This window comes from Nannospalax galili, unplaced genomic scaffold, assembly GCF_000622305.1.
Source record: "Nannospalax galili isolate Female #2095 unplaced genomic scaffold, S.galili_v1.0 scaffold744, whole genome shotgun sequence".
Taxonomy (NCBI): domain Eukaryota; kingdom Metazoa; phylum Chordata; class Mammalia; order Rodentia; family Spalacidae; genus Nannospalax; species Nannospalax galili.
In genome coordinates this window covers 2,029,751-2,046,024 of record NW_008351509.1, presented here as the reverse complement: position 1 = coordinate 2,046,024, position 16,274 = coordinate 2,029,751, and the positions used below count along the sequence as shown (strand labels likewise).

Below are 16,274 nucleotides of genomic sequence, written 5' to 3'. Positions count from 1 at the left end.
ACATAAAATAAAAAATAATAAAATATTTTTAAAAATTAAAAAAATATATAGTTCTATGGATAGTGTAAATTGCTACTACCCATTAATAAAAAAGATTCTAAAATATTACATACCTTTTTTTTAATAACTGGCAATCACATTCTTATTATCTACAGATCTTATGATCAAATTATAAAAATGTTAAGACAGTGTTTTCTCAAAAATGTTTTCTCAAGTTTTCTGTTTGATTTTTTTTTTAGTGTGTGTGTGCTGGGGATTGATCTCAGGGCCTCTACATGTGTGAAACAAGCACTTTATACTAACTACACCTAAAGTCTGGCTAAAAATGGTTTTAAATAAATGACACTATTAGCAAAAGCAATATACAGATTCAATACAATCCCCATCAAAATACTAACATTCTTCACAGAAAAAGAAAAATTGATCCTGAAATTAAGAAGCACAAAAGACCCCAAACAGCCAAAGTAATCCTAACGAGAAAGAGCAATGCTAGAGGTTATCACAATACCTGATCTCAAATTATACTACTGTGCCATAGTAACAAAAAAAGGTACCCATAGATCAATACAATAAAATAGAGGACCCAGAAATAAATTCAAGGAGCTAAAACCACCTAATTCTCAACAAAAATACAAAACACACACTGGAGAAAAGGGAGCCTCTTTAAATAGTATTATGAAAACTGGATTTAGACCTGCAAAAGAACGAAGGCAAATTCTGATCTCCCATCCTGTACAAAAATCTATTCAAAATATATCAGAGACCTTAATGTAAGACCTGAAATTCTGAAACTCCTAGATGAAAATAAGGAAAACATTTCGCACTAAAAATACATGCAAGGACTTTCAACAAACTATTGAAATGACCCCCCCCCCAAAGCAGTCTTGCAAGGACTTCCTAAAAAGGACCAAAAGCATGGGAAGTTATCCTTAAAACTGACAAATGGGGATTATATGAAATTTAAAAGCTTCTGATGGCAAAGGAAACAATCACCAGAGTAAAGAGACCGCTAAAGGAGAAATTCTCTGCCAGTTATTTATCTGACAGGTGATTAATGTCCATAATATATAAAGAAAGAAAATTAAACATCAAAAGGACAAATAAACCAATCAGTAAGTGGGCAAATGAATTAAACAATTCTCAAAAGAACAAATGGCCAATCAATACTCAAAAAATGTTCAATAGCCTTAGCCCAGGAAATGAAAATCAAAACTATACTGAGATTCCATCTGACCCCTGTCAGAATGGCTACTATAAAGAAATCAAATAATCACAAATGCTGGTGAGGATGTGGGGAAAGGGGAGCTCTTATACACTGCTGGTGAGAATGTACAATGATACAGCCACTATGGAAAATCAGTATGGTTGGTTCTTCAAAAGGCTAACAGGGAGGGGCTGGAGAAATGGCCCATCAGTTAAGAGTAGATAATTGTTTTTGCAGAGGACCCACGTTCGGTTCCCTGCACCAGGTTCAGGGGATCCAACACCCTCTTTCTGGCCTCCGTGGGCACTGCATACCCATACATATAATTAAAAATAAAAACTAATCTTTAAAAAAAACCTAAGAGCCACTGTTGTGGCACACACCTGTAATCTCAGCACTTGGGAGGCAGAGGCAGGTGGATCTCTGTGAGTTAAAGGCCAGCCTGGTCTATACAGTGAGTTCCAGGCCAACTGGGACTACAGGGAGAGCCTGTCTCAACAAGACAAAAAAAAAAAAAAAAAAAAAAAAAAAAAAAAATCTAAGAGGGAACTAGTAGATGGCTCAGTGGGTAAAGGTACTTGTTACACAAACCTGGTGACCTGAGTTTGATCCCTAGAACCCAATTAGAGATGGAGAGAGAGAAATGACGCCACAAAGTTGTCCTCTGACTTGCACACACCTGTGCCCCCCTCAACATCATGCACACATCACACATACACACAAACTAAAAACTAAATCACCATATAATCCAGTTAATTATTACTGGGTATATACCCAAAGGACTCTTAAATCAGCAGGCCATGGAGATATTTGCACATCTATGCTTATTGCTGCACGAGTCACAAAAACCAACATATAAAACCGGCCTAAAAGTTCACTGACAGATGATGGATAAAGAAAATGTGGTACATATACACAAAAGAATTTTATTCAGCTGTAAAGAATGCAATTATGGTATTCACAGGAAAATGGATGGAACTGGAGATCATCATTTCAAGTGAAATAAGCCAGGCTCAGAAAAACAAGTATCCCGTTTTGTCTTATCTACTGGGAGGTGACGGGATGACATGAAAGTAGAGGGGGACTATTCAGGAAAAAACAAGAGACTATCAGGAAAGAGGGGACAAGAGGATACTGGATGGCAAATATGATCAAAGAACATGACATGCATGTACAAAAATGTCACAATGAAGACAATTACTCTGTACAATTAACATATGCTAATAAAATGATTTTAACCAACCATCTACATATTTGGAATCTAACTTTTAATATTATTTTAATTTTTAAAAATATTTTATTATTTTTATTTTAGATGTATGAATGTACTGCCTGCATGTGTCTAAGTGCATGCAGGGTGTGCAATGCCCTCAGGGGTCAGAAGAAGGCGTTGGATTCCCCTGGAAGTAGCATAAGTTATGGATGGCTGTCAGCCACCATGTGGGTGCTCAGAATCAAACCCAGATCCTCTGCAAGAGCTGTCAGTGCTCTTAACCCCTGAGCCATCTCTCCAGCCCCTATTTTTATTTTTATGTGAATGAGTGTTATGTCTGCATGCAGGTAGGTGCACCTGTGTTATACCATGTCCTCAGAGGTCAGAAGAGGACATTGGATACCCTAGAACTGGAGTTACAGACAGTTGTTAGCCACCATGTGGATGCTGGAACTAGAACCTGGGTCCTCTGCAAGTGAAGTCAGTGTTCTTAACTGCTGAGCTATCACTCCAGCCCCCAAAACCTAATGTTTTTAAGGAATACATGTAATATCATGAGACACATGCAGATAATAGAAAAGTTAGCATGGTTACCCACCACCTCCCACAGCTGTCCTGGATGTTGCTTTTGGGACAAGAGCACCTAATGCACCTGAAGTAGTTCACTACCTAGAGGATTCAGATTGCACACCAGCAGTGGGGACCCCACCACCCTGCTTAACCCACATCCCATTTCCTCTCCCTCTGACCCTAGGACTACTTGAGGAGGGCAAAGGGGTACCACCCCTTCCAAGTGACCCCACAGACTACAACTCCTGGAGCAGCATTTCACCAAAGGTCACCATCCCTTGCCTCAGACAAGGATTACAGCTGCAGAAATGTCATTACAGTGCTAAAAACAGTCAATAAGGTTAAAAATAAAAGAACAAAAAAGCAAGATATGGGAGGCCTCTCCTGAATGTCCCCTAGAGGGTTGTCTGTCAAAAAAGGCTCATCAAGGCCGGGCCTGGTGGTACACACCTTTAGTTCCAGCACTCGGGAAGCAGATCTCTGTGAGTTTAAGGCCAGCCTGGTCTACACAGTGAGTTCCAGGCCAGCCCTACTACAAGGAGACCCTGTCTCAAAAAGACAAAAAAAAAAAAAAAAAAGTTCATCATGTCTGCTCCATCCCTGGAGGTCCCTGCCTAACTGCCACAACAAGGTCAACGAACTCTGATCCATATTTGGGGTACAGTTCACCATGGATGGCAGCTAACACATGTCTAAGGATATGGAGGCCACACCAGGGTCTGGCATACACCATCATTAGTTTCCTCTCTCTTAAGTCTCATTCTGAAGACAAAAAGACACAGCACTGAAGTAGACGAACAACAGAGAAGCACCAAGGGGGCACATGTGACCCTAATCAGCTAGGTGAGGAGGACGGGACATAACAGGCACAGGTCACATCTGGAACATGCGGAGAAACATCAACTTAACACAAGAGTAGGCAGGAAGCTGGGCCACTCTGCACTCTAACACCCTATAGCAGGCAGGGTACTGGGAAATGGCCGCTCAGCACACTATGATAGTTCTGGATTTGGAACTCTTTGAGTCTTCTAGGAAAAAAAAAAATCAGAATTCTAGAAAAATTGATAAATAATGAAAGGTAGCCAAGTGACATAACACTGCCTTCAGAAACTGCAGTGAGAAGGGTCCAGTGCCAGAAACTACAGTCACAGTATGGTGACTGCACATCACAAACACGTTCCAGCACACACCAGGGTTAGGAAGGACCTCAAAGTTTAGTACATGCAGACATTTTCACATGCACTCTTGGACAGGTTTGTGTCTCTCCAGGGAGCACATACCTCTCAGTTACTAGACCAGGGAAAGATGTGTATACATCCAACTGTGTTTTCATGGTAGGTGCCCCTGGGAACAGAGGCTGAAAGTGGAGCAGGATTGGACACACTGAGAAGTCTAATGGGCAGCAACCCTGGGGTAGGGTGAGTGACCAGGAAGGAGCCTCTTTTTGATAGTAAAGTCCTGTGAGCAATGTGGGGCCACAGAGGTAAGAGGATAGACCACAAGTAGCAGGGAAATCTGAAAACCTAATACCACCACAAGCTGGTGAGGATGTGAGCAGCTGTAACCCCATATGGCACTGGTAGGAGGTGAACAGTGCATCAACCAGTAGCCTCTGGAATGAACAACTCCAAAGCCAAATTACCATTCAACATTGTGCTGCGGTGTAGTCAGGAGCAGGCCAGACAGCTATTCCAAGAAGTCTGTCATGTCCCATTTACCACTGATACTGACTAGGGTGTGTCTGCTTCAGAGTCTGGGAACGCAAAACGCTATGGGTTTGATAGTCTTTTCTGAGGGAAAGGGGCTATGAGTCTCAAAGACTGCAGGACAGATGCATGTATCTATCCTCTGAGTCTGACTTTCCTGATACCCTCCAGCACAGCAGTCTAGAAGCTGCTGCAGAGGCTAACACCTTCTATGCGCTTTAAGTAAAGGAGATTCTCCCAATGCTGGTGGTGGGCCTCATCTAAGGTGAAGCCAAGCCTGAGGTTTCCTGAATAAAGTTCTCCAAGACTTTAACATCTATACCTGCACTGCAGCCTCTGGACCTACAGTCCCACCACCAAAACCTCTCTCATGTGCACACATATTTTGATCACCGTTTCTATGGCCCCTCTGCAACAATAGAAGATAAAGAAAAGGAGATGGAATAGGTGGCCCTCAGCCTCCCACAGGCCTGGGAGGCTATGATATGAATGGATTTAGAAGGACAAGGTCCAGCAGACAACAGTGGCCCAGGCTCAGCAGCAACAAACCACAACAAAGCAGGAATCCCATCTAGCTGGTCTCTTATCAGAGCAGCACCACCTGAGGAAGATCATACTGCTGTCACTCAGGTTACTCACACACAGACTCTGTGCAGTGACTTCCCCTGGCAAATTTAGAACACATCTGGCCCCAGAGCCTTGGGGAGACTGAACTAGCCATGGGAACCAGATGAAGGGATCAATGAAGCAGGATGGGAATTGCATGTTGCCCCAGCTGCCTCAGCTTCTCCTTTCCTCTGGCCTAGCTCCTGCTCAGTCTTCAAGATCCGACCAAAGAGATGGCTCCAGTGAAAAATGTGACTATTCTCTGGGTACAACGTACAAATGAGAGCTGGGTCCTAATCTTTGTATGCCCAGGCACTGCTGGCTGTTCCAAGGCCAGGGCATGGAAGAGTGGTAGAACACATGTCTGAGCTGTCACTAGCACCAAAGGAAAGAAAAAAGAAGTACCAGTATAATGACATGAAGGATGCCATAGGCTCTTCACCTCAGTAACTAAGAAACAGCTCAGTGATCAGCTTAGAAGTGGCACAATACGCTCCATCCTCAATTCGACTAGGCTGGAAAGCAAAGGCAGTCCACCAATGAAGACAGCTCACCCATTAAGGAACAGAAGGCCCAGCATGTGCTCAAGAAAGTCACAGCATCTGAGCAGCACAGAGCCAAGGATTCAGAAGTATTAACTCCAACCTAAGAAATGCCTATGTCCCGAACCTCACGACACCCCCTCTATGCCAGTGTGTCCATCATGGACCCCCCTGAAACCCACAATTTCACTGCCCAGGACACCTGTCAGAGCAGAGTCACACTCAACAGACAGGCAGTTCTACCTAGGCAAATTCTCTGGAATGATCACCAGAAACTAATGGTCATGATCACCTGCTTGGATGGGAAGCAGGTCTAAATTGAGGGGAGACATTACTGTACATTTTCCAAACACCAGAATGCCCAAAAAGCATCAATATGCAGCATGCACTCAGTAAGTTCAAGCAACTGCTTGTGAGGTAACATGCATTAAGTGCTTGACAGAGCCCTGGTCCACACAGGGAGTCAGCCAAGGCAGTGAACAGCACCAACCTGTCCCAAACCTCATGTAGATGCAGAACCTGACTGCCATGGCTGACAATAAAAGCCAAGAGCAAAGGGAAGCAAGAGAAGGAATAAGCGGCCTCACCATAACATGCAAAGCATCTCAAATGTGTGTCAGGTACCCATCTTATACCCTAACCCTCCAGGTCAACTCTGGCTCACAGTCAGACTATGAACAGCATGGAAAAGGAGGCAGCAGGACTTGCCTAGGGTATAGAACACCATTATTCCCAAGGAAAAGAGGTCGCTCACCTTCTCAGTTATTTCTGCTTCATCACTTGGATGGAAAATGTCGTGCCTGAAATTCCTGAAACCCTACTGTCCAAAGAGTGATACTGAAGTTCATTCCTCACAAGCACCACTGCCAACTATGAAGACAGAAAGCTACCACACCTGCCCCAGCAGGCTGTGCACTGCCTCCCCCAAAACAAAACAAGCAAGGAAGAACCAGCTTGGGTAGACACACAAGCCCAGCATATCTCTTATGATCACAGAGTCAGCGTGTTTCACTTGAAAGGCTGGGGCCAAGCAGGTGCCAAGGAAGAGGCTAGGAGAAGAGGTGAAGACTGAGGTCAAGTCCTCATGCTACTGTGCCCTGTGGGGTGTGGGGGCTACAGGGGGTGGTGGCAGGGGAGAGCCAAAGAGTACACAACAGTGGCCCAGGTACATCTAGACCTGTCCCCTGAGGACTGAAGGCAGATGACCCCTGGGCTTCCAAACATGCAAAGCACAGGCCACCAGAAACAAGTGGCATGACTGGGCAGACACAAAGAAGACCAAACAAGGCAGGTCGCCATTCTCAAGCCTGCAGAGCTTCAGTGAGTAGCAGTCAATTTTCCTGGGCCTCACTATTAAGGGGAAATCAATTAATTTTACATATATGAACAATTAGTAAAATCAGAAATAAGGAATCCTTCAACAGAACCCAGAGCCAAGGCTCTGGCTCCTAACACTGGCTGCATACCCACAAGGACCCTGCCTGACCTAAAGGGAAAATACTTCTGGGACAAGACTTTTTCATGAGTGTGTCCTTTAGCAGCATCACAGCAAATCAACGGTGCCCCAGTGCTCTGCAGAAACAGCTCGGAGCAGCAGGGATGTGGGGCCTTGGGGATGCAAGGAGATGGGCACAGCAGACCAAGTGATATGCACACAGAAAACAATACAGTTCAGGGGTCCATCTGAGGAAGCCATCATCAGGGGAGGATGTTTGCACCTGTGTATTGCTGCCAGAGACTGAGGCTGAAACACACCGTGGGACCTTGATAAAATGGGCCTTAGCCTGCCATGTACCCACCCTGGTTCCTTAAGACAAAGACAGTGCCCTGTGGGAGCCACTGACACACACACATAAACCGGAGAAGATGCCCACTCCACATGGAGTGCATTGCACCCTAGGAGCTCATATAGCAAGGTGCCCATCTTCAAGTAGAAAGAACACACGTCTATAGTTCTCTCTTCACACTTTCCTGCATTTCCTGACCTCCGAACAGAATTGTGCTACTTGGAAAGCAGAACAGCAAAGCTGCTGGGTACAGGAGTACTGCAGTGGGCCCTGCAATCAGCAAGGCATCAACATACTACACAATCATCAACAGACTTACATTTCCAGAACAGGCTCCCTTACCTTTCCCAGGACTAAGATTCTGGTCTATAAAGACCTTTAGTTCTCCGTTGGCTTCAATTAGACTGGCCTGCAGAGAGTAACAACAACAACAGTAAATACAACATCTCAAGAGCCACATAGCCAAAGTTGTTAAACACACTGTGCCTAAATTAAACATATAGGCAGAGAGGTCACTGCTACGCAGACAGCTCAGCAGTGGCAGGAGCCCCAAAGCTGCATTGCCCCAAGTGGCCACCACTTCTGGGAACACTGTGACCTACAAATCCAACCACTAAAAGTCAGGACTTCGATGGCAGAAGGAAATGATTGCCAGGTGATATGTGAGAGGCAACACATAACGGATAAAGCCAGAATGAACACATTAGGAAGGAAGCTTACCAAATCATCACCTTCATCCCCCTCCAGGAAACTGTGGAAGCCTTTTATACCCTCCACCCACCAAAAGGTCAGGTCTGGGAAGGACATGGTGGCCAGCCCCATCCCAGGGGAAGCCACATTTACACCAAAGTCAACTCAGGTCCATTAGCCTGAGGTAGAAGATGGGAGTAGCAATGGAGCTGACTGCATGTATATCCAAAGACCCTCCCATGAAAGTAAGTCTGGTGACAGAAGGGAGAGAGACACCAGCTAAGAGCCTAGTCAAGAAGAACCCAGCAGAGTCCCTGGCTTCCTATGGAATAGTAAAGTGAGATGCCATAAGCTCTGTGGGATGATGGCAGGGCCACATGAAGACTGGGTCAAGAATCTAACACAGCTGAGGTAAAAAATCACATTTCTGAGCCAGAAAAGGTCAGGAACAAAGTCAGTTGGTAACACATTTATGCACGGCCATGAAGACAGCACAAAAGCCAAATGGGAGCATCAGGATGTTAAGAATGGGTAAGGCCCGGTGGAACAGGTTAAAGCCAGGCTAGTAAAGTTAGATGGCTAAAGCCAGGTACATAGAGCCCAAGTTTAAAGCCGTGAGTTCAGATACTACCAGGCAAATCTAAGAGACTGAGGCCAGGGGGACAAAGTTGAGTGTGCAAAGCCAGTGGGCAGGGCCAGGCTGGTAAGCCAGAAGGCTGAGGGAGGAATTTAATCCAAGAATTTAACAGCGCTTTGATTGGATGACTACATGATGCCAGTGGATAAAACTATGTGAGGTAAACCAGGTGGGGAAGAATTCAGTGTAACTGAGGGAGGAAGACTAAGAGCCTAAAACTAATAGGTAGAGCCTAGACCAGGGATATGGCTAATTGTAGAGCATCTGTTTGCAAGGGATGCTCAAGGTCCTGGGTTCCAACTCCAGCACCACCAAAATAACTAAGTAAACATTTAAAAACTACTTTAGGTGGGAGGGCCAGGTCAGGAAGGCCAGCAGAATAAGGCTAAGAGATTAGAAATAGCTGGTGGGTAGGTAAGGTCCTCTTAACCCAAAGGACAAAGGAAAAGGCCAGTAGGTCAAAACTCAATGATGAGGGTCAAGAAATTACAACCAGATAAGTAAGATCTAGAGGCTAGTAATGATAGGAGATAAGACTTTGTTCCTCAGCCCAGCCCCTTATTTCCTGCAGCAACTGTCTAAGAGCTCAGTGATCATGAATGGCCAGTAGGGCCCTTGCAAAGTCAGAGATGTAATGAAGAAGCAGACTTTTTCCACAAGGCTCAATTTGAAGCCATAAAGCTCAAAGGTAATCAGGATGCAATGAATCAAGACACAAGACAGACAAATGACATGAAGCCACAGATGACTGCCAAACTTGAGTGCTGTCATCCACAGTTCTAGTCACGTCTGCAAATAAGCATCATTTTATTCCCCAAAGCCCAAGTCAATTCCTTGTGCTTACTAAAGCCCTGGTGTCCCTGTGTCACTGTGCTAAGAAGCCGCTATAGGAACTTTGACTGGCACTGGAAACCTAATCCTCAGTCTTCTGATTCACTGACCACCAGCCCCAGTCTGGCTGGAGACTTGATACATACCTGTTAATTCACAGGGTCCCTGAATAACTCCTGGAAGGAGTTCATCTTTTATTACAGTGTGTTCAGCAGCATCCCTGGCCTCTACTCACTACATGCCAGTCATACCTCCCAGTATGACAAACAAAATTATCTCCAGATTGCAAAACTGCCCTCAGTTGAGAACCACTGGTTTTAAGGCATACTGCTTAAACAGGCCCTGCTTTCAGGGCCATACTGCTTCTAACAGATCTGTTCTCCAGAGCCAGTAGTAAATACACACCTGGTTTTATCCTTGGCCCTTTCTGAAGTAAGGCCTGGAGACCGGAAGGAAGAAAGAAAATCTGACTGAAGGAACCAGCAGAGAGGCCCCTGGAGCCAGCTGAGGCCCACCACAGCTTGACCAATGTGTCATGGGCATAGAGGCAACTCTTTCATAACACACGAGTGTCAACATCACAAGGGAAATGCAAGCTCTCCTTTCCATAAAGGAAACTAGAAAACAAAACCACTAAGGTTCTCCTCACAGAGATCTGAAGACAAGCAGTGCAAGGTCTCCAACCAGCTGACAAAGTGGAGGCCAACAGCCTTCTTAAAGAGACATGACCTTGCCAGGGAGCTTACTACCCTTAAGTCAACACCCCACACCTCAGAGTACAGCAGAAACAGACAGCCTCCTGGAGGACTCTGCTGCAGTCTGAATGCCTGCTCCCCACGTTCATGTGCTTAGTGAGACCTCCAAGGTACACTTGGAGGGCTTTTAAGAGATTCCTGAAGCCAGCGGATAGAATTCTTATGACAGGATTAGTGCCCCCAAAAGAGGGACCCCTGAGAGCTGCCTGATCTTTTACTATGTGAGGACACAGCAAGAAGGATATTCCTCCCTTGGAGCACCTCTCATTCTCACAAGTTCTTTCTCACTTTTCCTAATAAACCTACCTTCAATCTACTTAGAAAAACTAAAAAAAAGGGGGGGGTGGGGGCAGTAGAAAAGTGGCTCAGAGGTTAAGAGCACTGATGCTCTTGCAGTAGACCCAGGTTCAGCTTCCAAAACCTACATGATGGCTAACAACCATCTGTAAGCCCAGTTCCTGGGAATTTGACACCCTCTTCTGTCCTTTGCCGGCACTGTGCTACACATGCAGGCATAATACCCATACACATAAAAAAAAATAAATAGAAAGAAAAAGAATTTATCTTTTAAAAATAAAAATGAAAGGAACCAGCCATAAGCAACCACTGGGCACAAAAATCACTGGCACTTTGCTCTTAGACCTGCAGTCTAAAACTGTGAGAAATAGATTCTGGAGTATTTTTGTTATAGCAACTCAAACAGACTAAGAAAGATCAATGCCTCCTCTCGTCCTGGTCTAGCTGAACGGAACTCTATAGCACATAGCAAAACCTTTGTAGACAGTATGTTCTCTGTCCTCTTGGTTCTCTCTAGGGAAGCTGGTAAACAGGTTGCAAAGGTGTTTGAGCAGCCTGTGTTGGGCAGGGGAGGTCCCCTGCCACGGAGATAAGGGCACCTCCAGACAGCTACAGATCTGTGCATCATTTAACCCCAAGAGAGCAGTCCCCAATCATGCCACTACTGCCCAATCCCAATCCACAGAGGCAGTAGGACCATAAATGTATTCTAATACCTTAAGTCCCTCAGTTCTGAGGATGCTTGTCTCACAGCACCAGGTGACTAACAGTAGTCAAATGGTCACTTAGAATATTCTGAAAGGACTTGAATAGACTTAGCTCCACGTGGGGAGGACACTGCCACCTTAGCTCTGGGACCCTCCATGGGCAGAATGTATAGCTATACACACACATGAACACATACACCCAGGCTGCATTTGCTCTCTAAACCTATCTCTGGAGGTGATTACAAAGGATAAGGGCAGGAGAATCAGACAGGATGACCAATGGTGAAGGCAGCAAAAACCCACAGAGCAGAAAATGACCATAGTCTTCTCTGGAATGGAGAACCACTGCCACCCTTTGCTTGTCATTCCTGGTTCTCAGGGCCCCAGGAGAAAGGATCTGCTGCTGCTTCCATCCCCTCCCAAGGCGGGGCCACAACAGAATACCATGAGGAGGCCAGAGGCTCCTGTGATGAAATGTGGCACAGAAACATGACAACAGCAGTGTCATTCATGAGCACCAATTGCTTGCTCTAGAGGAACTGCAACCTCCAAGGGTCATATCAAGCTGAGCATCAAAACACCAAGGTTCCCCGCCCCCCTTAGGTTTTTAGAGAAAAGATCTCACAATGTAGCTCAAGCTGGCCTCAAACTGGTGATCACCCACCTCAGTCTTTGGGGCACTGGGATCACAGGCAGGCACCATCATGCCTGGCTATAAACAAACACTTTTTCCTAGCACTGGAGATGGATCCCAAGGCCTCACACATGCTAGGAAAGTATACTACGACTAAGCTATACTACAGTCCTGAAAACAACAATTGCTCAATTTCTATATATATTGCTGAAACTGGCACTAATTCTAAGATATGTGCATGGGACTTGCTGTCCTGCATTGCCTTAGGCTAGAGAAACCAGACAACTGCCAGAGAGGAAGCCTCAGCCACATGGGATTAAGTAGGTATGCTCCTAGTTAGACAACATTAACTTCTCAGAAAATCTCCTAATGCCAGCAGCAGCACAACATGACCATGTTTGCACAGAACATCATGGCATAAGGAAGAGCCAACAACCCATCAACAACAAACACCAGAGAACTACACGCCACTCTGTTCATTCGGCAACTTTGCTGGTGCCTGCCAACAGTCAAGCTTCACAATCACAAAAGAACCAACCTCTGTGACAGTTCAAAAGGACCTGGTTTTCATCATCCTTTTTTAAATGCACTGGTGATCACAATCACAATCACAATCACAATCACAGCTATGCATATCAATCACAGACAAAGAGCAGACTTCTAAGTAGGACAGACAGAACAGGACAAGGTACGGCTGCTTCAAACCATTACTCCTCCCCACCCCGAGCTGCATCTCAGGGCTCATTCTAGGTGGTTCTCTCTCAGGCATGAGCCCAGGACAGTGCCCTCCATGACTCTTCCCTATGCACGTCCCAGTTTACAACTTACTGATTTATTTTTCTACTGTCTATCTCTCCTCATAAGGTACCCTGTCTGATGGGCGTGGGCATTGCCTGGCAGTCTGAACACTGACCTTTGGCCAGGAACACTGGCTCTGAGGTTGAGAAGCACATGTGTGCACCCAAAGGGAATGGTACTCCTACCTCAAAGCCATGTGGTAAGGGCCTGCAAGCTTTTTGCTGGCGTCCTTTGCTGGGGTATTGTTTCTGGGCTCTCCTGTACTGACACTTTCTAAACCTTGCAGCTTGTCCTGTGTTCTCTTCCATTACAAGGGCATAGAGACATGAGGTCACCAATATGCACCCTCATAAAAACCACTAGGAAAAGTATTATCTCAGTAGTTTCTTGTTCCACCAGCCAAAACCCAGAAGAGATAAGAATTAAGTCCCTTCCACAACAGCCATGAAAATGCAACAATCTCCTCAGAAACCACATGTCAAGGCAGGCAGACCTCCTGCTGCTACAGGGGACACAGATGGCAAATGAACAGACAAATGACACCACATTGTATCATAAACACATTCTAATCAGCTCTGAGGAGACCTAGAGAGGAGACACCTAGACAACCTGTCAGGGAGCCTGTGGCACACACCTAGACGCTGCCTGTCAACCCCATGGCCCTGAAGTAGCAAACTGTATTCTCCTGGGAATTCTACTTGCTTGTTCTGGCAGTTGTCCGGTCACCCTCCATCAGGCATCAGAATAGACAAGGCCACAAATACAAGTATCTTCTGTCTACTTGAACCTGAGGACAGCTAGCTCCAAGTGCCAGACTGCACATCCTGCAGCTTTAGGAGGAATGTACATGCACATGGCCTGATTTGTGGGCACACCTCCTTTAAGTGATGTCTCAGACTCCGCAGGTGAGGACTAAATCAATCCTATATGCTTGGGAGGTAGTCACTGACCTCACTGGACACAAAGCACATATTTACTCCTGACCAAGAGCTGAGCCCTGGCAGGGCTGGATCAATGCTAACCTCCACATATGGCATGCACATGGCCACTACCTTCCAGCATCCTCACGTGCCCTCCACCATCCCAATGGCTGCTGTGGTGGTTAGTTTCTCCCATGGTGCATAAAAACTACACCTCCAGCTCTGGTCAGATGGTGCTATCTAGGGCAAGTTTCCATCCACAGCCATCCCAAGAACCTAGACTCCAGCAACTGGACACACACTACAGGAAGACCATTATTCTTCTTGGGGCATGTTCCATAATCCTCCTCCTCTCTTTATGCACTGTACATCTGATAGACATTCCTTCCAACAGCAGTATACCACATGATTCCTGAAATCACACCTCAGTCCTCTCCTGAACCCCACATGCTGCATCTGAGGTGCACTTGACTAGAGCCTGGCACAGTACCTATGTGGGAAGCCAGCCCCTGGGAGCCACTGCCACCTCTGGAAACCATCTATGTCCACAGCATGGGCTGACCTATGAACTGGCTTCTGACCAGAAGATCTGGCAGAGGGGAACTCTAAGCTCACTGCACCCATCTGTCTGTCGGTCTCCCCTGTTCTCCATTCTGAAAAGCTGCTTGATGTAAGCTGCCTTAGAAGGAACTCAGGGTCCACCTCCCACCACAGCCTGAGGAACTGAACACCACCAGAAACTAGACCAGTGAGCTCAGAAGTGGATCCTCCCATAGACTCAGGTGACTCCATACCAGCCAACATCCGCCTTCAGCCCACACATGCCCTTGGCTGGGAACCCAGCTCCACACCAACAACTGAGGTAAGGGGTACTACAGAGGTAGATAACCACTGGCTCAGTATTCTGAGTCACCTAGGTCTTCATTAGGGCTATATAAGAGGAGCAGGTCACAGCCAGTCAGTCAAAGGAGGCTGCCATGTATGGAGATGATTCAAAGTTCATCCCACAAACACGCACCAAGTGGAGGAATGGAAAGTGGAAGCACAAGGTCAAGCAAGGCAGATCTGCAACAACAGAACAAGGACAAACCAGCTACCAAAGAGAAACAAATCTGCATGATGAGATCAACAGGAAGGGACTTAAGTGACTATCTTCTTCATCCTGCCCCAGGGCTCCCCAACCTGGGAAGACCCAAATGGAGCCGAGGCCCCAAAAGGAAGGCCCCAAAGACCCAATCCTATGTGGGAACTCCTCAGCCCTTGAGGAGATGCCTGAAAACTGTAAGACCAAAGCCCAGAGTCCAAGACTCCAGGAAGAAAGGCCCTGACCCCCACCATCCTTGCACGGCTGCTGAGAAGGGCAAAGCCATACCCTCTGAAGGAGGTGCCATCACAGTCTCAAATTTTCACTGCTGCTTTCTACTCCCGTGTCCAACAGGTGACAAAAGCCTACCCTCAAACAGGGAAAGCATGACTGAGACCCAAAGCCAAATTGTGGAGCTGGCTGCAATACCAAGAGTAAGCCCTAAAATGATGACAGGTGACAGGCTTGATGTTAACACTAAGCTCTAGAATTTCAGAAAAGAAATGAACCCAAAAGAAAGCTCTCACACTGAAAAAAGCACTGAGTTGTTCATTAAAAACAGTGAAAGAGCCAGGCATGGTGGTGCACGCCTTTAATCCCAGCATTCAGGAGGCAGAACCTTTTGTCTTTCTGAGGATGGTTTTAGTTTTCCTTTATTCCTCAAATAGGGTTTTCTGGATGTAGCACTCAGTAAATAGATCAGTCCTTAAAAAATGTTCTTCTGCTGGGTGTAGTGGCACATGCTTTTAATCCTAGCACTTGAGAGGCAGAGGCAGGCAGGTCTCTGTGAGTTCGAGGCCAGCCTGGTCTACATAGTGAGTTTCAGGCCAGCTGGGGCTACTGGGAGACCCCGACTCACAGTGAAAGAATATCTATCCAGTGTGAAACAGAGGAACCAGGGCTGGAAATACATAGAATTATGTAAAAAAAAAAAAGCCTAACAAATACACAATTTGATTCCAGGAAGGTAAGAAAGGCAGAAGCAATATTTGACAATGGCATAAAACTGATGAAATAAAAACGTTTCATTAAAAAAGAGGCATTTAGGGCTGGGGCGATGGCTCAGCAGTTAAGAACACTGGTTGTTCTTGCAGAAGACCTGGCTTCCAATCCCAGCACTCAAATGGCAGCTAAAGACTGTCCATAACTCCAGTTCCAAGGGATCCGACAGCCTCTTCTGTCTTCCACGGGCATTGCACGACACAGGTGTATTTACCTACATGCAGGCAATGCACACACACTCATAAAATAAAATAAATTTTAAAAATAAATAAAAATAAAAAGAAGAATTTA

At 45.8% G+C, this 16,274-nt stretch overlaps 1 protein-coding gene across 4 annotated transcripts in view; it reads right to left on the bottom strand.

Moving 5' to 3' along the window:
- Tfdp1 (transcription factor Dp-1) overlaps positions 1-16,274 on the bottom strand; it is a 48,105-nt gene that overhangs the window by 17,238 nt on the left and 14,593 nt on the right. For 3 of the 4 annotated variants that reach the window (XM_008848433.2, XM_029553708.1, XM_029553707.1), the window contains exon 3: positions 7,971-8,037. The exons of the other annotated variant lie outside the window; for it this stretch is intronic. In XM_008848433.2, coding sequence (XP_008846655.1) covers positions 7,971-8,037 — 67 coding nt within the window. The remainder of the gene's footprint in view (positions 1-7,970; positions 8,038-16,274) is intronic. 4 annotated transcript variants of the gene reach the window in all.